This window comes from Cyprinodon variegatus, unplaced genomic scaffold, assembly GCF_000732505.1.
Source record: "Cyprinodon variegatus isolate N-32 unplaced genomic scaffold, C_variegatus-1.0 Scaffold37, whole genome shotgun sequence".
NCBI classification, from domain to species: domain Eukaryota; kingdom Metazoa; phylum Chordata; class Actinopteri; order Cyprinodontiformes; family Cyprinodontidae; genus Cyprinodon; species Cyprinodon variegatus.
Window position 1 is genome coordinate 169018 of NW_015150490.1, and position 26639 is coordinate 195656.

Genomic DNA, 26639 nt, shown 5'->3' on the forward strand with positions numbered 1-26639 from the left:
GACTCTTCTGCTGGGGTCAGAGTGAAAAATAACTTATTGCATTTATGTCAATATCTGTCAATCTGCTGCTGCCTCCTTGAACCCCAGTCAGCCTCTGCAGATGGTCGCTTACACTGAACTTGGTTCTGCTGGAGGATTCTTCCTCTTAAAGGGAGTTTTCTGCTCCACTGCATGCAGTGTAAGAGATTGCAGAGACAATGAGTCGATGCAATCAGCTGGTTTCCCTCAGATAGAAATATTTTGACCAATGTGACTGTGTTACCTTTATAAATAAATTGAATTGAAGAAAACGTTTCTAATTGCAGCTTTTCTCAGTGTGAGTCTCTCCAGGTTGAAATAGAATCTGGTCCTCATATTTAATTGTATCTGAATAATCACCACTTTTAGGAATAACATTTTTTGTTATTTTAAGTGTAACTAAACCCAATGTCAAAGCATAGCCCCACCACCAGACAATGTTTAAAAAATGCCACCAAAATGGGCAGTTCAGAGGTACTGAACATTTTCTCTAGTTATTTGATTGGAAAAGCAGATTCAGAACTTAAGAATGCAATGGCTGGATTAGAAACCTAAATTTCACTTTATTCCACTTTGGAAAGTGAAAGGAAGCTCTTCTCTGCGTACCGCCATCAACAACTATAACAACTGGTAAAAAATAACACCATTAATTACTGCAACATTTTATTTCCCTTTGGGATTAATTAAGTATTTTTGAATTGAATTGACAGTACAATGACAAATCTGTGTTTTATTCTACTTCTTTTTATAGACCTTTTTCCCTGCTGTTTTTCATTACTATATTAGTGTTGTCTTGTTTATTTTGCTCTGTACAGCACTTTGTTGACTTTTACTGTTTTTTGAAGGTTTTCATAAATAAAATTGCATTTAATTTCAGTTTAGAAAGATTATATTCTGATCATTTATTCTGCTTCTTATCTAATCATTCGTCATAAAACCGTAGCAAGCCATGTTTTTTAAATCTGTCAGTTTCATCCTGGGATATACAGGATGTTCTCTATCCATCAGTCAAAGATTTATTAAAATTAAATAAAAAATGTTTTTAATTAAAACCCAGAGCCTTCTTGCTGCAAGGCAGCAGTGCTACCCACTGCTTCACGGAGCAGTGGGTAGCACTGGGTTCTGGGTTTGATTCCCGGTCCGGGGTCTTTCTGCATGGAGTTTGCATGTTCTCCCTGAGCATGCATGGGTTCTCTCCGAGTACTCCAGCTTCCTCTCAAAGTCCAAAAACATGACTGTTAGTTTGATTTGCTTCTCCAAATTCTCCTTAGATGTGTGTGAATAGTTATCTGTTCTGTTTGTCTCTGTGTTGCCCTGTGATGGACTGGTGACCTGTCCAGGGTGTACCCCGCCTCTCGCCCGTAGACAGCTGGAGATAGGCACCTGCACCCCTCACGACCCCAGATAGCATAAAGCATCTAGTTATCTGGTTTAGGACAGCCAGCAGATGTTAGAGCTCAAAATAGGAGTGTGAATCTAAGACAGCCAATAAAAGACAAAACACGTTCTCTGCCCTATCCCTTCACTGGTTACTGTTTTGACTCCTTTTGTTCTCACAGATTGTTTATTATTAAACGTCATGACCCTCCATTCTTCCCTGGCCTACATAGCTCTTTTCCTTTCAAGCCCTCCTTTCCCTTTTCAAGCTTATCAATCATTATAAAGACATCTCACCAATCACTGCCACTTTCTACTTTACTCACCAACAACAGGAAGCAGGCAGGTCACTTCTTTGGTGGTCTTCTCCTTCCCCACAAAAGTGGGATTGTCAATGCCGATCTTTGGGTTCTGAGACAGTTTCTTAAGTCTCAGTGAAGTATTCGCATCAATATTATGCTTCCCCTTGCTGTCCTCCTCCCTACGCTTTCTCAGCTCTTCCTGGTAATGCTGGATTCTCTCCATTTTGGTGCTGCAGTGTGGGGATTTCAGGGGGCTACCTTCCTGCCCTGGGCAGTCCACAGCCCTCTCCCTGTTCCTCACAGCCGGAGCTGAGGCGTCTTGTATATAACCATTTGTACGGTAGGTAATCATTCCTGTTGCAGCAGGGTACGGTGCAAACCACACCGGTGTTTCCTGAGGCCTGCTGTACTTAATGGTCAAAAGACCATATCTACGATGTTGTCCGTTGTGCTGTTCCTGTGATATCCTGGAATAAAGACAGAAAGTTTGCTTTAAGTATTACATAAAACACAACTTACTGGGGAGGTATTTTTCATGCTTATAGTTACACAAAACACATTCAGATCAAAAGCAAAGGAGTTAATTAGGTAAGAAGGTATGCAAGGCGTATATAAGATAGGCGCAGGGTTTGGTGATTTCATGTGCTACCTTAAGCACGTTTTTGTGGTATACATCATGTAAAAAACAGCTTTATTAAAGGTTTTGTCTCGATCAAGAAAAGACATCTGTTGGTTGCCACAAATGTGTCTGTGTGCTATTTCTATTTGGTTAAAAGTACTCCAGGGCGGCTTTTTTAGAAAAAGATCAATGACAGGATGTTTACAAAAGAAAAGCCTAACTTTGAAATGTCACTTTCTGGATTCTTTAATCTTTTCTGATCTAAATGAAACTGCTGACTGTTTTTAAAGAAGAAAAATTACTCACTAGTCAAAAAGAAATACTTGACAACTTTACGAAAAGCTCTACTGCAGGGGTTCCCAAACCTTCACTTTCTGACCCACAAAACAGTAAGAGAAACTCCTGATCCTGACTAGTTGTCCAGTAAACAACCAAGTCACCTGAAAGAGGTTAAACTGACACCAACAATAGTATCAGCATTAAAATAAACTTTAAGTTCTTTCATTATGTAAGAAAAGATGATTTACAGACTTCGTTCAGAGACACTTTAGTTCTAATGCTGCACTACAAGTGTGGTGATGCTAGCCAAAAAACATGATGGTTAACACCTTACCTAAAACTTTTTACCACCTCTGTCAAATATCTCTACCATCTTTCCCACAGAATGTGAGCATTATCAATAGTGTTAGTCTATTCAATTTACCAGATATACTATTGCATAAACAGAATGCCAATGCCTGCAACTTAAAATGTAATATTCTACCAAATATTGCATCCAAGCAGTCATTGGATTTAATGTCAATGATTTAATGTTAATGTTAACCCTAATGTTAATTGTATCTTGTATGTTTTTATATGTGTTATGTATTGCTTTTATGGCTTTGTTGTAAAGCACTTTGGGTACCATTTGGTTATTGTAAAGGGCTATACAAATAAATTTGATTTGATTTTGATTAGTAATTAAGATATTCATTAAGTTAATGTGAAAGCCATTGAGAATTGACATTGCCCATTCTTACAGTTAAACAGAAATGGAAAAACTCTGCAACCCTCAACTGTGAAGTTTGAGATTGGGAGCATCATGTTAAGTTGTAGTGCAGGAGGGTTTTTGTAAGGGATCTGAAATCTAAGCTTCGATGTCAAAAGTGGGGAAAATATATTTGTTTTTTTTTTTCCTAAAAAAAACAAAAGGCACAGAACTTAACCAGTTAGATGCTTAAAGACCAAAAAGTCAGCATTTTGGAGAAGGGATTGCAAAGATATATGCTTCCCTTAAGAGGAAATGCTGTGTTTATGTATTTTTTTTTTCAGTTTGCAAATACACGTTATGATGTTCCCAAACAGCCTGAAAAAGGAAAAAAATATCTTTTTAAAATAAAATTCATTAAATATATTTCTAATCCTTAGAAAAACACAACACTGCTATATTAATGTTGACCATTAGGATTGTGGAACTTGTGGTTTTCAGCCAAATTTCTATCCCTACTCCTTTTCTCTGGCCTTATTATGACGTCCCCTCCACTATCCCTGAGCTTTAGTGTCATGATGATTAGAGCCTTAACTCCTGTCTGCTCTCATCTGTCCACAAGTCTAGCTAACAACAAAGAGCGCTTTCTGACCTCCATCACCTTTGATTCTCTCCAGTTCAGCTTCATCTAGCCATTTACTTCACCACACCTGTTCCCAACTGTGCAACAAACACTGTAATTATTACAACTTGACTCACGGGTCATGTGACCATTGTAGATTAGGGCCTATTTTTAGGGATACTACACTTAAATCTGGATTTGTGAGGCTGACAGAGAGGTGTTGGGCATGAGGCTCTTTTTAGGTCACTTTGTGCAAAAAAATTAAATAAATCTTATAGCTGATTGTCTCGTTTCTACCAAACTGATTGTCAATCCATAAAGTTAATTGGGTCCATTTTATACCAAGTCCTCAGAGCTAATGACGTCTGATAAGTCTATCACTGTGTCTGCTAAACCCCTCCCCTACAGAGGCATTTAGCAGTATTTAGTGTGGCCAGGCACTGCTGACAAACAGCAGAGGCTGCCAGGAGACCATCTGTTCTCATGGGCTTAATTAAGCTTGGGATCTCGTTGGCTGCAGAAGGACTGGGAGGGATGCTGAGAAGAGAGAACTGCCGAGGTAGAAAGGCAGGAATGCCTGGATGTGCATAATAGCAGACATGGCAATGCAAAATGTTGGAAAACAAATGTCAGAAATTATTAAATATGTTGGTGAGATAAGATCAGAAAAATCAGAATCAAATATGCACAAATTGAAATGAAAAAAGCTAATAAAAAATGTAAATCAAATCTAAATTGCCCATCCAAGACTGTATCCCTTAAGCAATCCTTAAACTTCCAAATAAAACCACCATTAGGCTAACATTTTTAAATATTTAGTCTTACCGGTAAATGTTTTTAAACAAGGAAACCTCATACTTTTAAAAACACTGCAATATAGATGTTCTTCACAGCAATTTAAGATAGACATTTTTTACATAGAAGATACCTCTGTAACCTTTGTAGATGAGGCTGTTTTCAAATATAAACTGAAGCAATAGTTGGGTTATACAAAACAACAGGTTTTTTGTATGTTTTTAATAAAATTCAATTTCCAATGTACTTTACATACATGGACAATCAAGAAATGTGTATAGATATTCATGTATTTGAGCTGTTTTTTTCTGTTTTAGAAGTTCTATTTCAGTTATTAACCATTTTAGTATTTAATTTGATTATACGTTATTTTTTTGTTTTATATTTCTTTGTGTCTTTATATATTTTTATTCTTATGTTTAGTGTTTTCTTATCAACATACAAAGTTTGATGAGGTCTAGTCTATTTATCATCTTTACACATTCCTTTCACTTCTGTTAACCGCTTTTTGTTTAACGAATGAGTGATTAATTACAGTACAAAACATATAACTGCAGTGCCATCACAAAGAGTAGCTGAAACTAAAATGTAAAAATGGTGGTGAAGGTGTAATAAAAAGAGAATAATCATAATATAATACAATCACAAATATAGGATGATGACAATAATTATTAACTTTTCATTCACTCATGCATTAATATACATAATTATTACATGCATAAATGTACTCATATATAACCTTTTGACTTCCTACAAATAAATTAGGAAGTTTCCTTTTATTTTTACATAAAATTAAGATTTAAAAAGTTTCTTTTTTTATTCTCCTTTTTTATTATAACACCAATTCATTAGATGAAGCAAACACAGTAATTGTAATAATACTGGACCTTTTTAAAGAAACTTTATAAAACACCTCACGGAAGTATTCTAGCTCGAAATGTTTTTTATTTTATAAACCTACATTTATTGTGCTTATTCGGTATCTGCGCCAACGTGGGACTTAGCTTAGCGGAGGAGACCTAGCTTTGTACCGCTAACTGCTTATAGTGGGACGAAGCTGTCCTGTAAAGTTGAGTAAGGTTACTCACCAAAAAACAGCGAGTCGTTTGAGTTTTCCGTTAAGATGAAGACATTCTGTAGAGTTTCATTCTTGTAGAGAAGAAAGAAGAGAGCCTTTAACTTTTAACCCCGCCTGAACGGGTCCCGTCCCACAGCACCCAGCACAGTCGGGACACTTGTGGCTGCTGCCGCTGGCAGAGCTCTGCCGGTTGTTGTGAGCCGTTTCCCTGGCAACAAAGTAGTGCCACAGCGCCGCCTCTGGGTCAATGATGTTATAACCCCATTTTTTATTTTTTTTTTTGTCAAAACAAGAATATTATTATGGAGAACCAATCCTGCTTTAATTAAAAATAAATACAGAAATAAATAAATGCTCCAAAAATAAAAGCATACAATTAATTGCCCACCAAAAAACAATAAACAAATAAATGTAGATAGAAATTAAACTATACAGTGATACATAAATATATATATCTCTTTTATTTAGCTTCTTTGTTTATTTGCCTTTGTAATAATTACCTTATTTATTTATTGTCCGTTATATTCTTTAACTTTATTTATTTATTACTTATTTCTTTAAGCATTTATTTATGTGCATGTTATAATATTTTTGTATGGTTTATTCTTCCTTTGTATTTTTTTACCATATGTATTTCTTCAACGCTATTTATTTCTGCCTGTCGTATTTACATTTGTGTATGCATTTCTGCCTCATTATGCAAATGAGGAAGGGCTGTGTATTAAGGGCTTCTGCCCATTGGTTGGTTAGCAGCCGCCGGCCACAGTCACAAAAAAGATTGCTACCTGCAGATGAGAGCAATGCTAACGTTGTAGCATTATAACCCCCCTACTCCAGAAACCCAAATCTGGTCACCCTAATCCAAACAAAAAATAATAGAGTCAATACTTATAACATATTTTATAAGTATATTGTCCATCCAAGCCATCCATCTTCTTCCGCTTATCCGGGGTCGGGTTGCAGGGGTAGCAGCTTCAGTAGGGAGGCCCAGATGTCCCTCTCTCCAGCCACTTGGGCCAGCTCCTCTGGGGGAATCCCAAGGCACTCCCGGGCCAGCCGAGAAACATAGTCCCTCCAGCGTGTCCTGGGCTTCCTCCCGGTGGGACTTGCCTGGAACACCTCACCAGGGAGACGTCCAGGAGGCATCCTAATCAGATGCCCGAGCCACCTCAACTGGCTCCTCTCGATGTGGAGGAGCAGCAGCTATACTCTGAGTCCTCTCCGGATGACTGAGCTCCTCAACCTATCTCTAAGGGAGAGCCCAGAAACACTACAGAGAAAACTCATTTCAGCCGCTTGTATCCGGGATCTCATACTTTCGGTCATGACCTAAAGCTCATGACCATAGGTGAGGGTAGGAACGCAGATCGACCGCTAAATGGAGAGCTTTGCTTTTTGGCTCAGCTCTCTCTTCACCACAACAGACCGGTACAGTGCACGCTTCTCAGCAGAAGCAGCAACAATTCGGCTATCGATCTCCCGCTCCATCTTCCCCTCATTTGTGAACAAGACCCCAAGATACTTAAGCTCCTCCACTAGGGGAAGTACATCCACCCCAACCTGAGAAGGCAATCTACCCTTTTCCGGCTTAAGACCATGGTCTCGAATTTGGAGGCACTGATCCTCATCCCGGCCGCTTCACGCTCGGCTGCGAACCGTTCCAGTCAGAGCTGTAGATCACGCCCTGATGAAGCAGATAGGACCACATCATCCGCGAATAACAGAGATGCAATCCTAAGGCCAGCAAAACAGATCCCCTCAACACCTTGGCTGTGCCTAGAAATTTTGTCCATAAAAGTTATGATTAGAATTGGTGACAAAGGGCAACCTTGACGAAGTCCAACCCCGACCGGAAACGAGTCCGACTTACTGCCGGCAATGTGGACCGGGCTCTGACACCGGTCGTAGAGTGACCTAACAGCCCTTATTAAAGGGCCTGGTACTCCATACTTCTGGAGTACCCCCCACAGGACCCCCCGAGGGACACCTCACGGTCGAATGCCTTCTCCAGATCCACAAAACAGGAGGGTGCATGGGAGTTTTCCCAACCAGTCTAAGTATATTGTACACTTATTTATTTTTGGAGCATTTATTTATTTCTGTATTTATTTTTAATTATGGCAGGATTGCTCCTCCATATATTACAACACAATGACAAAAAACCATAATAGTAATAAAATAAAAATGTTAATTATAATGCCAAAACGTAGACAAAGGAATCACCTCATCATATAACCAATGTTGTTTTACTACAACCCTTTTATTTGCAACATATAGTAATCCAAATAAAATTAAAAAAAAGTTTGAAAAACTTAATTATCTTAACTTAATCTTCTTTTTCAAAAGCTAATGTTTTCTGACAAATGTCTTATTTACAAATTCTCATTGAATATTTTGTTTAATGGTTGCAATGATTAAAGCGATTCAGACCAAGCCAACAATACTGCTTGATTTAGGTTTTAGGGAGTTTGGTCATAAATCTTTCAAAGCATCAATAGGGATCAGACAAACACAATACATTATTCAAGGTTAATATTCAAAACACAAAGCTAACCTAATAAAATAAAGCTAACCTAAAATCCAAATTAAACTCAAAGAACCTACTCATATAAATATAATTTCATAATATTCCACATAATAGCATGAAAACCTAGGAATTTTAGCCTCTACTACAAGGCTCCCACCTACAAATCATTCCTGCCTTCAGGTATTTGTATCAACAATAACTAATAAAGAACAAGTTAAAAACAATATTTAATTTCCCTTCAGTATTAATCATGTATTTTTGAATTTGAATTGACTTTTCTTTTAACTATCAGTAAAATACAGCTATGATCATGAAATACTAATGTGCCTCATAAAAACAAAACAAAAACTTGGTACAACCTCCTATCCCTAAAACCCACCACCCTTTCTTCAGAATATATGCATAATGTCACAAAATCTGGATGCTTAGTTGCAGAGCTGCAGGATCTGCAATATGTACTCTATAAAATTGAAGAATTTTTTTTTAACCAAATACAGAAAACATCACATAGCTTGATGGAGATATATTTCAATTTCTCTGTCTTTCTTCAGAGTACTTAGAGGCAACTTTTCATATTTAATTCTTCAGGCCTGCTTTCCCTAATCACATTATCCCATTTATCGTTTACCTCTGTTACTCAGCTCTTTTAGGAAATATTGACAAAAATGCTTCCCTTTAATATGCTGCATGGTTACATGGGGTAGCACTGATGCCTTGCACCAAGATGGTTCCGGGTTTAATTCCCTGCTTATGGTCTTTCTACATGGAGTTTGCACATTCTCCCCGCGCTTACCTGGGTTCTCTCAGGATACTACGGCTTTCTCCCACTGTCCAAAAACAGGACAGTCAAGTCTATTGGCTTCTCTAATTTGTCTTTAGGAGTGAGTGTGTGTGCATGGGTGTGTGTCTCGGTGTTGCCCAGTGAAAAACTAGTGAACTACCCAAGGCTTACTCCCACAGACTGCTGGAGATAAGCACTGGCCCCCTGATAGCGGGACGAGATGGATGGACGGTTTCCGCTAATACACTTCATGTTGTTTCACTTCATGTTGTTTCACTTCATATTGTAACAAAATTATTTCTATTTATACACTTTATACATCAACACAAATGTTTACTCTCTTGCCATGGCAGTATTAATAGTCTCCACTTAATTGGATCAGCTTTCATTTCATGCAAGGAAGAAGAATCTCAAGCTACATCTTTGACAAAAGCTAAATAACTGGAAGACGTCCCAGAGAGTCTTAGTTTCTAGTCAGATATTCTAAGACGTTAATCCATTCTGACAGCTCCACATTGAACCAGTTTTCCTTGTGAGATTCATCTTTTTGACAGCTCTTAATTGTTAAATCTTTGTTTCCTGAAAGAAAAACTCCTGTGGTTTGGGTCAATTAATTTATATGAAGCTCAAAAATGTAGTTATCCAGAAAAAAAACAACAACATATGTTTGATGGATTATTATGAAAAACAAACTGTTTTTAGTTAAGTAAATATAAAAGTAAAATTTACCATTAAAAAAATACATGTTGGTTTTGCAAAAGTATAATAAACCTTTTCATGTTTTTTCATATTCCTGTTTTCCTATGTACAAGGCATCTATTTTGATTTAGCATTAAGCATTGAAAGGATAACATGAGAAATTTCTTTAACTCTGTTGCTTCCTATTGATAAAATTCATTTGTTGGTTTTATAACTTATTGTTAAATAGAGCCCATCTGTGTAATTTAAGCTTATTACAACCCTGTTCTTTAATGGATTTTAGGTTTTCTTTATTTTTCAGAAAGGACCCTTGGCCAGTGTGTCTGTGGATGTACCCCTGAGGTATTATTGAAAAGAACATAAGTGAAACTGTATAGAACAAGTTTTACTGTAAAGGACACCCCACCCAAAAGCAGCTGCATTTTCCTATTTCAAGTGATTACCCACCCCAATCACTTGAAATAGGAAAATGCAGCTGCTTTTACTTATTTTAAATGTAAATTGCCTTATTCCACCAAGAAAAGTGTGTCACTTACCTGATCAATAAAAAAAAAAAAGACATGTTAAGATATTGTTTTTGCAGTGTACATAAACTGCTTCATTGTGTATCCATGTCTTTCATGAATTTATTCAATGGCTTTAACAATTGCCAACATCAACTCTTTGCTTTTTTGTATTTCTATAGAGATGGCTTAGACTTTCTTTGTTAACCCGTTTCCCTTTCATGGACATAACTAAAATACAAGCTTTTACCTTGTACTCTTACCCACTATCCAAAGGTTTCATTTTTATAGTTTTCTTTTCTTTTCCATAAATCCAAGAGCTTCTGTGTGTAACTATTTCTTCTTTCCTGGATGGAAATACTGTGTGTTAAATCTGTGTTCTCTTTATCATGATTTTCTTTTCAACAGAAAGTCCAACAATTCTAGTGATTATATATACAAGTTAAAACATAAGTAAATATATTTTTACTGGATGGAGTTATTGGGAAATTTATGCCAATGACTTTGTGTTGTCCTTGTTATACTTTTAGTGTTTAGCAGTATCTTTCTAGATTGGAACAAAATACTTTATTCATAAAACAAACTGACACAAAGTCATTCCTTATTCCTTATTGCAAGGGTTCCTCATATATACACCTTATCAACAGTTCAAATAAATGGCTAACTGAACTTTTGTTGGACCAAAAAAAAAAAAAGAAAAAGAGCTGTCATACGTGGATTCCCTTTAAATAATGTGTATATCCCCAATCAATCAATCAATCAATCAATCAATCAATCAATCAATCAATCAATCAATCAATCAATCAATCAATCAATCAATCAATTCCAGTTATTAATTACTCAAAGTGTGACATCTAAAGAACATTCAGCATCAATGACAAAAAAAGTCCCGCATTTTCCATAGATACATTTTTATTAAAAAACGAAAGCCAACAAGAACCTTTTTTTTTTACATAATGATCAATGGTTTTTATTATCTTAGTCTCTTTCATCAGTTTCATATCATTACAGAAAATGTTATAGTACAGCGTTGATCAATGTCTCCTCATTGCTTAATAATTTCCTTAGGAGAACTGTTCACATATATCTGTACAATATGGTTATTTCTTCTTTTCTGTACATTTCTTGTGAAGTTGATTAAAAAGGCTGTCAGCACTTAAAGAAGCTGTTTCTTTTTTGTAATCTTTTTTTTTCTTAAATAGTTGATCAAAAGGAAAAAGAAAAACAAAACAGAAATGATAAATTATCCCCTGCTCAGCTGGTCACCTCTGTGAAGTTTGGGGCTGAGTTTTAGTGAATATAAGGAAGCTTCAGGGTCCGGGCCTGACTGGCATGGGTGTGCAACCAAACCCCATCCCCCGTCCCCCACCCCACCCCCCCAATACCACCTCCAACCTACCCAGGCATTTGGCACTGCGCACATAAACAAGACTCACAAGATAAACAACAAGCAAAGCTCTTTGTGTAGCCAATATGATGCATACTAATGAGGGAAAAAGAGAAGTGTCACCTTGATGGGCCCTCAGAGGAGGAGGTGGCCTTGATACACAGCCTCTTTCCTCAAAACCGAGCACCATATGAAATCTGGAGCCTTCCATGTTTTCTTCACTTAAAAAAAAACATTATTTTTTTTCCACTAAAGATGAGAAAATAATTTCTTTTTTTTTTGTCCTGGCAGGCACCTACAGCGGTCTATTAAAATGCTACTGCTATAGATAAGGTCTAGCATTAAACACACAAAGCAATTGCAATGAAAGGAACAAAGTTGCCTTAATATAATAATGATAATAAGAATAATAATGATAATAATAATAAGAATAATAATCATAATAATATATTACAGAATAAATCTCTTTTTATAATTAGATTTTTTTCATTAAAAGTTATATTTTCTTTTTTTTGAAATACTATAATCTTTTTAAATTATTTTTTTTAAATATGTATCTAGGTTGTGATCAAGATGTTGACTATACCTCAACGTTATCCAAATCAATAAAAACTAGCTGTGCCGTTGCATATTACAGAATAGTCAATGATATGTGGACATGCACCGTGAACCACCCATTCCAATGCTCGCTGAGTGATGTCGTCCTGCTCCCCCCTCTGACGACATCATAGCCGCCCAATCACCATGACGTCCACCACCTCTCCCTTGTGCAGCTCCACGTATTGCTCTGTTTTTGGAGGTAGCATCAGGAGCCCGTTGGCACTGCGCATGCTCATCAGTCTGCTGCTCACCTGGTTCCCTGCAGTGAGGAGAGCCAAGCAGACAGTTCACATTAGAACCAGTCCTATGCATCAGCTCTTTATGCTGAAAAAAATGCCCCTGTATTCATTTATTCATTCAGTAAAAAATACAGAGCCTTATATTTTTGTCTCTTGACAGACTTTATTTTTTATAAAACTTATTTGCTTTTGATCCTGTTACAAATGCAAATTATGATGTTTTTCAATTAATTTTATATGAAAGGTCAGGAATAAACTCTTACGGTAAGATAGAGTTTTAATAAAATGCAACCTTGTCGAAGCATTGTTTAAACTGCCCCCACCCCCAAAAAAAGCATATAAATAAGTGAAAACCTATCAAAAATTGGAATCCACCTAAAGTAAAGGGCTGGACAAGTAAAAACAATCATCCAAGGAATCCATGGTAGCTTTCAAGAATATTTGGTATATTCTCTCATTTGAGTTGTTGAAACTCTACTGGTCCCTATCAGCATACCTAGTCTTTAAAGAAGAATGGCAAGAATAAAGTAATGTTTGAAAAAAGGCCAAAATGTGCCAGCACAACCAACAGACATGGTACGAGACATACAATAAAGTAACACCTTGAAACTATCGCTGAAGTAGTATTATTTAGTCTGACATGTACTCTGTATTACCTGAAGATAAGAATGTGGGCTTTCTGTATGGAAGTGAATCTCTAAGTACCTGGAGCCAAGCACCTGTAATCGTCTGTGAGGGTGCACTTGTGTATGCAAAGTTTATCCAAAGAAAAAATGCTCAATAGTGGTTGTGGAGAGCCGAAGAGGCGCCCGCCCAGAGCACTGAGTCCAGCACCGGGAGACCCAAAGCCCCAGACGCCCAAAGGGCTTCCAAGAGCGAAGGCACCAAGGAGGGGCCAGCCCAGGAAATCCGACCCCCACCAAGGGAGGAGGAAAGACAGCCCCGAGGAAGTCCCCCAGCCACCACAATGCCGGCACCCCGGGGAGCCATGGGGACCAATATTTTTCTCCCACGCTGTTTACATCTGATCACTGCTGCACTTTATGAAATGGAACATTTTACTGTTAAGCTGCTGCTCATTTACTATCCGAGAGCTGTATAAAACGACAAGGGCGTAGGTTTGATTTCAACTTTGGTAGGGACACTATTCTTCAGTTTCATTGGTCCTTTGCAAAAATATGCATGCTCTTTTTTATGCTTAATGTGAGCTTCAGGGCTCATTTTGTTTAAAGAGAACAGCAGCATTTCTTGCTACATTAATACAAATCTTATAAGCAGTACATGCACTAGATGCTGTTTATCAATATTTAAAGCATAACTGGCTCTGATGAATGTGGAATTAGGACTTTTTCCACTTTGAAAAGGATTGCATTTAAATTTACCTGCCACTAAGACAGTGTCTGTTTAACCAAATATAGTCTATAATATGTGGATTTATCCTGTGTTTTCTTCTGAAGATATAGAATTGTGCAGAGGTAAAACCCACTCTTATTTGTTTTTATCTAATATGCTCTCTCTGGATCATGCAAAATAATACATTCAAGGGACTGAAAATAAATGTATTGTATTTACATGTGCACTGGAACTAGAAGAGGAACTGACACTGAGCATTTAAAGTATTAATATTAGAAGTTGTACATCTGGGCTGTAGTTACTCTGTGTAGCTAATTTCATGTGTTTTATCTATGGCTGAAACAATTAATCATATTAACAAATTATTTAAATAATCGTGAACTAATTTAGTAATTGATTAATCATAAACTGGAGTATAGGGCCACTAAAATGTGCCTTCAGCCGACAGATCGACCCACTTAGAGCAGGAATTATACCAAGATTGTAAAAAATATGTAAACATTTAGCATTTAAGAAGTAAAAAAAATAGTTTTTGTCTGTCAATATTCTCCATCCAGAACTCCTCCGAAGGAAACGTTTAAACGTTTCTGTTTCACCTGGTTTCATTTCATAAAAGATCTTCTTTAAGGAGCCTTTGGCTATCTGATTAAAAGATAAAATAAAAGAAATCCTAACGTTGTTAACTTACATTTCTCAAGTTCCACAAATCAAAAAACTCTCTCCTGCTTCTTTACAGAACTCCAATCAGAAGCTTTCGCCTGTTTTAGCGTAGATAATAAGTTTTTAATTTGGACTAGTTTCGTAGCCCAATATTAATTTATTTTAGCGTCTTTTTTTTTTGCGCTCCAAGCACCCGCACGCGCGCACATACAGACTAGAAAACACGCAATCAGAAAGAGAGAAGGCGGAACTTAAGGCAGAATAATCAGAGAGTTAAACTGTGCAGCACAGTTGATGCGCTGCTATGTGAAAGGGACAGGAAAGAGCAGGCAGCTGCAGCTACCAGGCAGAGAAGCTGCGAGAGGAAAAGAAGCGGCTGCTGTATAGTAAATTATAAACATGTTGTTCACATCCAATTATTGGTAGGGACAAATAGGTCCGTCCAAAATTTTGGTAGGGACATGTCCCTATGCAAACCTACGCCCATGCAAAACGAAATTTTATTTTGTATACACTCTGTGTAAATGAAATTACAATAAAAATGGTCAAATCTAAAGGGATCATTTTAAGGGTTAAAGGGCACTTCCCTCTAGCTCTTATAACTATTGGGTCACACTACTCTTACACATGAACGTGCAAAATCATGTGCCAGGGCCCAAAAGTGCAAGTGAGAGAAATTAGACTGGGCCCAAGTCAGCTCTTGATCACCCCCAGTCTGAAGGGATAATTTTAAGGGTTGCAGTCCCATTTCTGTCAATTGCAGTGACAGAAATGGGACTGGGCTCTCACTTGGCTCTGAGAACACTTCAGTGGGTTCCCTCCACAATGAAGTTCACTCAGTATGAGGGAAGTCGCAATGAGTTTGTCGCAGGTATGACTCAGATATTTTTGATTTATGCCCAATTTTGAAGCATGGTCTGCGCTATATTATTCCACAACGCAAGCGGGACAATCATGAACTACCTCTCGGTCTAGATACGGCAGAGGTGGTGAGGAAGTGGAAAAACGCAATGGGCAAGTGTGTGTGCGACATTGAAGGGACATGAGGGCGAAAAATGGCGCGGATCCAAGTGGAAAAAGGGTCCCAGTGTTCTTGCGCACCATGCTTTTCTAGCTGGTCCATCTTCACATGTCGTTTTCCACAATGGCGGTCATGCCGGTAAGTTAACAAACAGGAAAGACGCATAGTATAGAGTGGATGTAGATTTGACCAATCAGAGGCCTCCTGTCTGCGGCACTGTCTGCAGTCCCATACAATTTTAGAGAAGTGCACCAGAGTGTCGGTGGAAGGGGCGGGGGCATATCTGCATTAAGTGCGACTCACACGCAGACTATCTTCCTCAAGGCAAAACACACAGCTTTTGTCCACTGAGTAGAGCCAAAAACAACCAAAACTGAAAGTTCTTTAGAACCTCTTGAATGCATTTCAGATGTTAAATATGTAAAGGCCTTTACCAAAAACAATATATAGGATGTAATAAAGAAGGCTTAGTCTTTTTCTATATTTATATACTTTGTGTTCAATAATAGCAAAGTATGAACTCTATAAAAATCTCCTTTGAAAGTTTTTCAGTATTAATCTACAATCTATGATTATATAAAAACTTACATCAATAAAAATATAAATATTTAGAAAATTATATATTAGTTATGATTTATGCTTTTTTGGTGCCTTTAAGGGGTTAATAAATGTTGCTAATAAATCTCCTTATTCTGCAATAGATCAATTCATAAGATTTGTCTATAATCTTTTTATCAACTGCCATGTAGACTTAAGATCTATTGTTTTCACTGTATAGCCATTATTACCATTTCTTTTACTGTACAACTTCTGAGTGAATTCCTGTTTACAACATGTTTATCCTCTAAATGGAATGACTGGACAATGATTGACAACATCCCTTAAAACATCGACATTCACCAGAGTTGAGAAAATCAAAAAAACAAAAAAGAAAGTTTTATTTACTAAGAAATTATATATTTTTTTACCAAAGATACTACAGTCTTTTGAAATTGTATGACAAAATTTCATTTTCTGTTTCGTTGTCACTGTGTCTTAAATGTTTCTGACACTCTAAAGAATTAGTTTTTGCTGCTTTAGGTTGCCATACCTGTGCTCTGTGCCCACGGCAGAGGCTCCTGGTGATGCCACGTCAGAATGCAGCGGTGATATTCAGGGCGTGGGTCCAGCTTCACATCACATGACAACTAGAAAATAAACAAACATAAATTGAAGTTAAATCTCTTTCAAACACAAATATAAAAAGGCATCTTCCAGAATCCCTCTTCATTTTTATTAAGATGCCTTCTACATTTTTGCTCTTACTTTGTTGTAGGCAAGTTCCTAGTATTATTAGTTTTTCAAAGCTTACAACACTGAGACACAAAAAGTTTAATTTTGAATTAAATTAAGAGCAAATCCTGAAGGACCCATACACAAAAAAGTATGGGTCCTCACTCAAAATCCTAAACCATGACATGTTTTCTCTAAAAAATATTTTGAAAAACTTCAAAACTGGAGAAATATTAGTGTGTCAGGCATATAAGTTTATTTTCATGAAATGTCAAATTGCTGAGCTGATTGGATTCAACAAAGTTTCTCTTCCACTGTTGCTTTATAGTGCCGGTTAGCTGGCTTAAAATCAGGAACAACTTTGTTAACTTGGAAATATATGTAGTCTCAAAAGAGAAGTGATTTACACTATAAAAACAAAACAATTACCACAAACAAAAATTGATTGAAAAGAACATGATATAAGTCCAAACGTCTACATTGGGTTTAATAGTGAAAGTTGAAAAGCTGTAATTTTCAGATTATTGAAAAGACGTTGCAAACCCAGTTTCTAACGCCTTTTCAACGTCTATTATTGGACTAAAGTGGGACAATATCAGACCGAACCAAACACAGTCCATTTTCCAACAACTATTTCTGGACTAAATCAATTCAATTCAGTTTATTTATATACAATTCACAACATATGTCATCTCAAGGCACTTTACAGTTCACCTGATCATACAGTCAAAGTTATTCAAAGTTTACTATCTAAGGAAAACCAGTTAATTGCATCGACTCATTGACTCGCATCCAATCCCTCAAACAAGCATGCCAGTAGCAACAGTGGAGAGGAAAAACTCCCTTTTAACAGGAAGAAACCTGCAGTATTTTATTTTATGATTGTGTACAGCACTTTGGTCCTGTTCGGTGTATAAAGTGCTTCATAAATAAAGTTGGTATGGTATGGTATGCAGTAGAACCGGGCTCAGCATGAGTGGTCATCTGCTGATTCTGACTGGGGTTCAAGGAGACAGAAGCAGAGATACAAAAACAATCAGAGACACAAAAGGCAACTATTAACCAGCTCCACAGGCGGCCCCATCCAGGAAAAATACAGCCTGTCAGATGAGCTCTGAGCCAGTTCCCATGTGAGAGGGTAAAGAGAGCACATCCAACCAGTCACAGTCAGAGAAACAGGACTACACTGAAAAACAGGCTGAGCTTGAACATTAAGACTATGACGGACCAAATAGATTTAGCCTAAAAACCAACGTCTAAAGGAGCTCTGCTGTTTGGATGGTTAAAACATACCATTCTTACTGAGGTTATATAGTATTAAGATTAAAGATGGAAAACTAGCAGCATCTGAAAAAGGTAAAAAAAAAAAAAGTTTTTAATTTGAAAAAAATGTAGACAGGTTTTGATACCACTTTGGCGTAGTTGCTACTCTGAATGGGTTTCTCTTTTAGCAAATGGTTTGATTTTCATTTATTGATTATTCACTTACTATTTCAGCTGCTGACCATTTGAATAATCAATTAACCTAATTAATTGTTTCAATATGAAATATGTTTTTTTTGACAGCATGATTTCAAATCTGAGAATCACATCCTGACCCATTTTTATCTATATAACCAATAAAATTGAAAGTATTATCTGCACGGGCATCCTGGCCAAGATGAGAGCACCTCAAGACAGAACTAAAATATAGCACATGTATAAAAAAAACAGAGGTTATAAAAATATAAGAGCTTTGTTGAATCTGCTTTCAAGGGTAAAGTTTTAATCCAGAACTGATGCCATCTGCTTGGGAAAATAGCCCAGATAAATCTATTCTTTAAGGCCATTACTTTCTTCACAAAGTGGCACTAATACATTCGAGTTGATTTCAAACTGCTTTATAAATGCAGTTGATGTAGCGGTGCATGCTGGATGGCACCCATAATGGCAGCAGACCAAATCCTTTACTTGTTATTACTTGATGGGGACATAAGCTTTGCCTGCTTTGGGTGCATAATATATATATATATATATATATCTATATATATATTTTTTTCACTCAGTCTGTGGTAATGAATACTCAAGAGAGGTCTGGGTTTTGGGTTAAGGGATGTTTTTGCCAAATCATAGCAAAATATGAAGATAAATATGGATCAAGAAGATGATAAAAACACAATTATATAGTGACTTAAAATGCACCAAGATTTGAGACATTTTGTGCAAAAACCAAGGTTTTACAGTTCACTACCTCTACACAAAAATCATGGCAATAAAAACCAGAAATCTTTAGCTTCCCTTCTGCGCCTCATGAGTCCTACCCTCGCTTTGATGATGGTGGGCCTGGGGTCCAAAATACCCTGCATCTTCCTCAAAGCAGGGATGACAAAAAGATTACAGGTGACAACAGCAGACACGGGGTTTCCTGGGACAAATCGGCGGACAGGGGGAGGCGGAGGAGAGGAGAAAGCACAAAGAAAAATATCTGAGTAACAAGTCTGTGCAACGGGCTGGTAGAATCACTCTTTCTCTCAACTTCACACACTACCTGGGAGGGCAAAAATCAGTTTGCGAGCACCGTCCATGTCCAAGGTGGCAAATGTTGTTGGGAGACTAAGAAACAGATAAAGAAACAGATGTCCTTACGACAAAATTAAATTTGAAAAGAAGAAACCCTATAAAAAAACTGAACAAGGTAGAAGTGGAATAAATTGTGGGAAAATTAGAAGTGGGATAAAAGTGGAATAAATAATGAAGTTCTGTTTTCTTTACCCTGGTTTCATAAAAACGCGACCAAAATGGATTTGAGCATGAAGATCAATATCCAGCACCTGCTTGAGGTAATCCTAAAAAATAAAATTTAAAAAGACAAAATTATAAACTATATCTTGTAAACAAAAAAAAAGAAATATCTGAAATACATAAAATGACACTGAATGATATAATATTTCTTTGCTCTTTAAAAAATAAAAAGGCGAGTAGGTGAGTTTTTGTTATATTTTGTTATCCATCTATCTACCACAAGGTGTCAGTAAAACAACATCTTTATCGCTCATCCAACTCTACCTTCTCTCCCATGGACACCCCTCCTGATGTGATAATGACATCAGCACGGCTGATGCCTTCATTAAGAGCATTCAAAAGGTCATCAGGGCTACAAGGAACAAACGAAAAATAAAAAACAAGGGTACAATTGAGAGAGAAAAACAGATGTAGTACACCACCAATGTTTTACAGTGTACCCCACATGGTTTGTTGCAATTTCAAGAAAATTTGCAGAGATGGCAAAAGTACTCACTTTCCGTACTTGAGTAAAAGTACAGATACTTGTGTTAAAAAATACTCTGGTAAAAGTGGAAGTACTGATTAAACTTCTTTACTCAAGTAAAAGTAACAAAGTACAGGCTTGTAAATTTACTTAAAGTATAAAAGTAAAAGTAGAAACCACTTTTTTCATGCCGTTGCCTACATTTTAAATGGATGTCTGCCAATAGGACTAGATCTCCGTTGTGTTCATTTTCAATCATCTCGTCGTCCATGCTACTATGCTAACGCCACCGCCACCAAGCTGCAATGATTTGCCGCCAATGAATACCGCCGAATCTGTCGATTCATCTTGTAGTGGTGCGTCAAATGCAACGTAGATTCCCATCCAATTAGATTGAATTTGGTATTGATGACGTGAAAAATAATAATGGTAACTCCATTGAAATGATTCAAAACTAAAGTAACGAGCCAATTTTTTAAAATGTAAGGAGTAGAAAGTACAGATATTTATGTAAAAATGTAAGGAGTAGAAGTAAAAAGTCGCCATAAAAATAAGTAGTAAAGTAAAGTAAAAATATCAGAAAAATCTACTTGAGTACAGTACTGAAGTATTTGTACTTCGTTACTTCCCATCTCTGAAAATATGTGACTTTTGAACAAAGGTATTCTTCTTGCTACTCTACCATTAAAGAAAGACTTTTGGAGCATGAATGACTTATAAGTCTGTAATCAACTTTTTATATATAATTCCTAAAGGCAATTGTTTTTCTTTAGGAATTAAATGTGTTGGTCCTTTTTTTGCTTTCTTTTTCTCCAAGTTCACAGTTATATGCTGCTTTTTGTCAGTCTAACCCAAAAGGACCAACTGAAATGTATAGTTTTTTATTGTAATTATGAAAGGTTTGTCACTGGCTAAATGTAAAACCTTACTTGTCCCCAACGATTCCCAGATTGATAGTAGGGTAGCCATGTTCCTGGATAGTTGCAAGCAGGGTGGAACGATTGCTGTCCCTAATCTTCCCAGGATGGAGGTCATCCTCTGGGTTGAGCAGCTACCAAGAAAACAACACAAAGTAAAATGATAAAGATCATGTTTCTTAATGGAAATGAACCAAGTTGATAAATAAACAGTTAACAGGAAGGGAACAACAGTAGTTAATGACCCTTGGCGACAAATCCTTGTAAGTAACAAACATAGAGGGAGGCTACGGTGTTCTAACAGCCGTGTGTACTAAATAAAACACAACTGATGAAAATTGTCTCATGTAAAACAATGCTACCCATGCAATGATCTTTTATCATGATTAACAATCTACACACTAATTAGAATAAGTGAAGTACTTGGAGGCAATTTGGGACACAAATAGCTGAAGTATGATAATAATAGCTGAAAGTCAGGCTCAGAAAAAGAAGGAACCTGTCGTATTTTTGTGTCCAACAGAGTAGTTCTGTTCAAATAAGCTGATATTAGATGTTTACCTTGAGTGCACTGTATAAATTAAGCCATACACCCCTTTTTAGAGTCTCATACGAAATCAGATCAAAGTTTTCCTGTTTTAGCACATTAAGGATTATTGACATTTATGAAAGAATAAAATATATGTATTTATATAATTTTCTTTTACTCCCTATGCTTCCACAATGTTCTCACAATTGTTTGCTGGAAGTTTGGCCCATTCCTTCTCAGAACAGACTTAACTGGATATGGTCTGCAGGTTACCTTTTTCCTACACAACTTAGAGCTTTGCCTGCACATTTTTAAGATACTGAGCTCAGCTTTTGGGGGATGGCCACTCCCAAACCTTTACTTTACTAATCTTGAGACACACAGTATCTACTTTGGGAGTATGATTAAGGGGATAGTTCATTTGCGAGATCCATTTGTGCCAAAGCAACACCTTCCTAGCTGACGTCTTGAAACACCGCTTTAGTGAAATGTTGCTGTGAGGTGATCTATGTCCTTCCTGCAGAAACAGCCACATAACAAGATCCAGCCACTCAGGACTTTAAAATGGGATTGTGCTGCAACCCCGCCCCCCTAAATTTAGCAACAGTCATCATGATTAAACACTTCTATTAAGTTTAATCGGATGCAGGACATAAATCCAAATTAAAGCTTTTGTCCCCGAGTGCATCGACAAACTTTAGTCTGGCTTTTTTTTCGTTTGTTTTTTTTCTTAACTGACTAGCCTTTTGGGTCATCTTGGTGCATGACTTGATTCCGTGTGCATAATGATGAGCTTCAAACAATATCTTCATAAGGTTGTTTGCTTTTGTTCTGTGTTGAGTGGATTTTTTAAAATAAAACCAGTTTATCTGTGGGAAACAGAACCCATTTCAGTTAACATTATTCTTGCTGGCCTCTTCTACTGTGTTTACCTTGCTCATGAGGAGAGATGAGTTGAGCAGGTCCATAATTGTGATTTCTTATAATTTGGCTGATTTCTTTGATTTTCCAGTTCGTCACACAAGGAAGCATTGTGTTTGAGACACTGTTATGATCTGCTGCTTTAGGGTTTTCAATCTAAATTTTCAGGCAGGCTTGGGTTTATGTTATTCTGTTTTTACTATTAAGAATTATACATTTTTTGAATTACTCCTTAGTTTTACTAATCCTCCTGTTTGATGTGTTTTCAGTTATCTCCTATTCCACATTCCTTAGAATTTGCTCTAGTTTTATTTTGACATTTTTCAAAGTATATTCATTTATTTTTAAAGTTATTTTAACAAATAGGTTATGTTTCCTAGTCACTTGTTTAATACAATATCAAACACTCCCCAATGGTTTCCTTGTAGTTCTTTCTCTGCACACCTGTTCCCACTTAGATCATTACTTCAATCTTTGTCCTGTTAATCTCCTCCTCAGTGTATTTATACCCCTCCCCTGTCTTTGCTGGATCGTCGCCATTATTTCATGTCTTCATCAGCTCTTATCAGTCACCTGCCTTTAACTATTGATGGTAAGATGAAGCCTCATGAGGCAATGAACCTTTGGGGCAAATTGCTTTAACGAACCACACATTTCATGAAGCTTCATGTGAACAGGTCGCCACCTACTGGTGGATAAGTACAGTTAGTATATAATGATAATATAATCTTTAATTTTTTTGCTGTTGTTTTTCTCAGTTTTTTTCCCCCCCTATTTAAGTTCCCTAGAAATTGTTCATGATTGTTGTGTATAATACATTTTTTTCTGTTAGTAAAATTTCTTAGAAGAGAAGAATATTTTAGGGTTCACTGTTCACAAGTGACATAAGCTCAAGCATACAGAGGAAGTGATTTTGCAAATTGGGCAATGATGAGCAAAATCAAAAAGGTGTTAGTCATTTTAACTAAAAAATAATAGTTTTTCCACAGTTTTTGGCGTTGGTTTTAGAAGTTATGTGTTCAACCAATCTTTTGGTTTAACAACGAACTTATTTTGGTAGTGTTTTTACCCAATCTATATCGGTAAAAGGGCAAACCCATGCAAATTGGTCACATTGACCAAAATACTGGTTAAGTAGTATTGTTACTTTCAAAAGTGAAAATCCTTACAGCAAACTCTAATTTCAACACTAACCTTCTATTAGAAAGTAGTACTACTGAATACTACTAATACAATTGAAACCAATGGCGTGGCCAGTTTCTGATCATTATATTGTTTAATCTAACCAAAATAGTTTTAACCAACTATATCGGTTGTTTTTCCAACCAATCTATTCTTAGAGTATAACAAAAACTATCCACCGCAACTCTCCTAAAAACTCCCACATTTTGACTGAATACTGAGGCTGTTTGAGTTTGTAGGCATTAATAATAACAATAATAATAATTATGGAACTTTACTGATCTCACATTGGAGAAATTTATCTCTGCATTCAACCCATCCCCTTGGGGAGCAGCGGGTGGCCATCGTGTGGTGCCTGAGGAGCAGTGTAAAGTTAAGGGTCTTGCTCAGTCGGTTGGGATCAAACCGGGTACTTGCAACCTTCCCAGAGCACAAGTGCACTGCTTTAACCCACTAGGCCAACACTCCCCCAACCACTTCCAGAATCGGTCACGTGGTATTGTGGTAGCGAGGCTTCGGACATCATAGATTTCGGCTCCTCCCCTAAATGAAGCAAGCCTTGATACACACTTTGCAGGAACGCCACCTCCACTACTCGACACACTACTCGAAGCCTCTGCTTATCTCATACATCGCGTTCTAGTGCACGTCCCTTTGCTGTTTGATTTTGAACTTATACTTTGGCTGCAATAAATCTGCAAGAACTCATCTCTTCCTCCACCTCTGCATTTTGGGTCCAGCTACATATTTCTACATTTACTGACAGACACCGTCCTAAACCAACTAAAATGCTGAGATCTACCTTTAAGAAGCTTAATTAATCACTTATGCTCTCCCAAAATTTTTAAAGGTAAATTATTAGTGCAAGTGAACATTAGAAAAAAAACAAAAAAACATTTCTCTCAATCTAAATTTAAGCAGATAAATACCATTTGAGAAAACTTAACTGATCTAAAACTAGAAATGGTTAAGATTTAAATGCGCCTTTTTATGCAGTATATATATATATATATATATATATATATATATATATATATATATATATATATATATATATATATATATAAACTCAGCCTGTCAGAATTATGTTATATTNAACAAAAAAACATTTCTCTCAATCTAAATTTAAGCAGATAAATACCATTTGAGAAAACTTAACTGATCTAAAACTAGAAATGGTTAAGATTTAAAGACTTTTTTTTTATATATATATATATATATATATATATATATATATATATATATATATATATATATATATATATGTATAAAAATATAAACTCAGCCTGTCAGAATTATGTTATATTCTAGAATACACCCAAAGGAAGAATGTAAAATTAGATTTGTTTTATGAGTGAGCACTCCAGAATGATATTATAATATGAGCTCTACTTAATCCTCCTTTCTGTCAAATAATCTGATGGTTAAACTGATGAAGGCAATATGAAAACAATTAGCATATTTTTTTCTAAACAGCATTTGAACACCTGCTGATTTTACCCAGAAAGTGATTTAAAAAATCCGTCAGCTAAAACCTAAATTTTCAGAAATATACCTCATTTCCAGTGGACATGACAGCTACAACGGGGAATTTCTGGACCTCAACCTCTGTGACTCCGACAGTAGCCAACAGACCGATTTCAGAGGGGCCCATATGGGTTCCCTTCGCCAGTACACACTCCCCACGCTTGATGTCGTGACCAATAGGCCTGTAGAGAAACAAACACTGAATTAAAAAAGCTGAACAATCAAGGAGCCCAGTTGCTGCCACATTCTAGAGAGATGTTATGCATTCCTTTGGCCTCTAGCCATAATAAGATTAACGAATGTAAAGTAAGGCAGGATATGATCATTTCTATTGGACACATGCAGAAATAGTTTTTAATGTTAGATTTCTCTACAACCACAACAATCTCTATAAAATTACAAATGCAAGGGGAATTGATTTTTTTTTTCAAAATTGAACCTACCTGATGTCCTGTCCTGGACGAGCTTGTACTAGAATTCTGACCTCCAACTCCTCTGTTCCCTAAATAACAAATGACATATTATTATTATCATTATTTTTAAACTAATGCAGTTTTTTATGTAATCATGACTGCCTGCAGAGATTTTTTAAGAAATGGGTAACATGTTCCCCAACCCCATCCTGTATCGGGAGAGGGGAAACAAGCACTCCAAAAAAAAAAAAGAAAAAAAATCTGCTTAATGCTTAAATGTTCTTTTTAAAAAATATATATTTGTCTTTTTAAGGGATCAGCCTTTGAGCAGTGCAACCCTTCCGATGAAAAGAATGGCGATGTACGACCTTTACACTATTTGCAAAAATAAAAATTTACTAAAGCTTTATCAGCATTAGTCACACACTGATAGAATTGGTAAAAGCTCCCAACCCTAACCCTTACACTAATTCTAGTATTTCTATTTGATATACATTAAGTAGTATTGTTGACATTTTTGCATAAAAGTTGTCATGGGAAAAAGCTATTGAACCATTCACTTCAGTTAAATAAACAGAGATCCATGGATTTCACTCAGTGTAGTGTAAAGCGCTTCAAAATCCACCGACTTATAAGATGCTTTATAAGTACAGGTCACTTACTTTAAAGGCAAAAAAAACAAAAAAAAAACCCCAAAAAAACAGTAAGAGCTTACACAGGATGTAATTCATGTAAGCACTGTGAATCTCTGTGTGGAAAACCACAGAATCCACCTTACGCTCTTTGTAGCATTTCAAATAATTAGTTAATAAGTTAGTATTGATGTAGTTATACATCTATCTGCTGTTCCCTTTGCTTGTATTGTGGGCGAAATGCTAAGCTTACATCTTCTGACTCTCGGAGGAGCTCGGTATCTTCCACCTGGACGACAGCATCTGCACCGCAGGGGATAGGGGCCCCCGTCGTCACCCTCATCACCTGGCCAGGCATCACTGTGTGGGTAGGCTTTACATAAACAGAAAGGGAAAATCACAGTATAAATAAACCAGGATATCACTGTCTTTTAAAAGTTGCCAATCTTAT

General features: G+C 36.7%; 2 protein-coding genes across 10 annotated transcripts in view; both read right to left on the minus strand.

The window, feature by feature from the left end:
* Nucleotides 1-5927, minus strand: part of mpp5 (membrane protein, palmitoylated 5) — a 19866-nt gene extending 13939 nt beyond the window's left edge. Inside the window, exons 1-2 of the mRNA XM_015368945.1 lie at nt 5789-5927; nt 1722-2164 (exon numbers count right to left, since the gene is read on the minus strand). Coding sequence (XP_015224431.1) covers nt 1722-2049 — 328 coding nt within the window. The 5' untranslated portion in view covers nt 2050-2164; nt 5789-5927. The remainder of the gene's footprint in view (nt 1-1721; nt 2165-5788) is intronic.
* A 5743-nt stretch (nt 5928-11670) lies between these two features.
* gphn (gephyrin) overlaps nt 11671-26639 on the minus strand; it is a 135305-nt gene continuing 120336 nt past the window's right edge. For 6 of the 9 annotated variants that reach the window (XM_015369281.1, XM_015369278.1, XM_015369270.1 and 3 more), the window contains 10 exons: nt 26442-26561; nt 25587-25645; nt 25172-25325; nt 20997-21118; nt 19866-19953; nt 19572-19645; nt 19345-19412; nt 19121-19224; nt 16639-16735; nt 11671-12534 (listed from right to left, as the gene is read on the minus strand). In XM_015369281.1, coding sequence (XP_015224767.1) covers nt 12401-12534; nt 16639-16735; nt 19121-19224; nt 19345-19412; nt 19572-19645; nt 19866-19953; nt 20997-21118; nt 25172-25325; nt 25587-25645; nt 26442-26561 — 1020 coding nt within the window. In that variant the 3' untranslated portion in view covers nt 11671-12400. The remainder of the gene's footprint in view (nt 12535-16638; nt 16736-19120; nt 19225-19344; nt 19413-19571; nt 19646-19865; nt 19954-20996; nt 21119-25171; nt 25326-25586; nt 25646-26441; nt 26562-26639) is intronic. The other 3 variants (XM_015369295.1, XM_015369289.1, XM_015369252.1) reach the window with 1 other exon arrangement.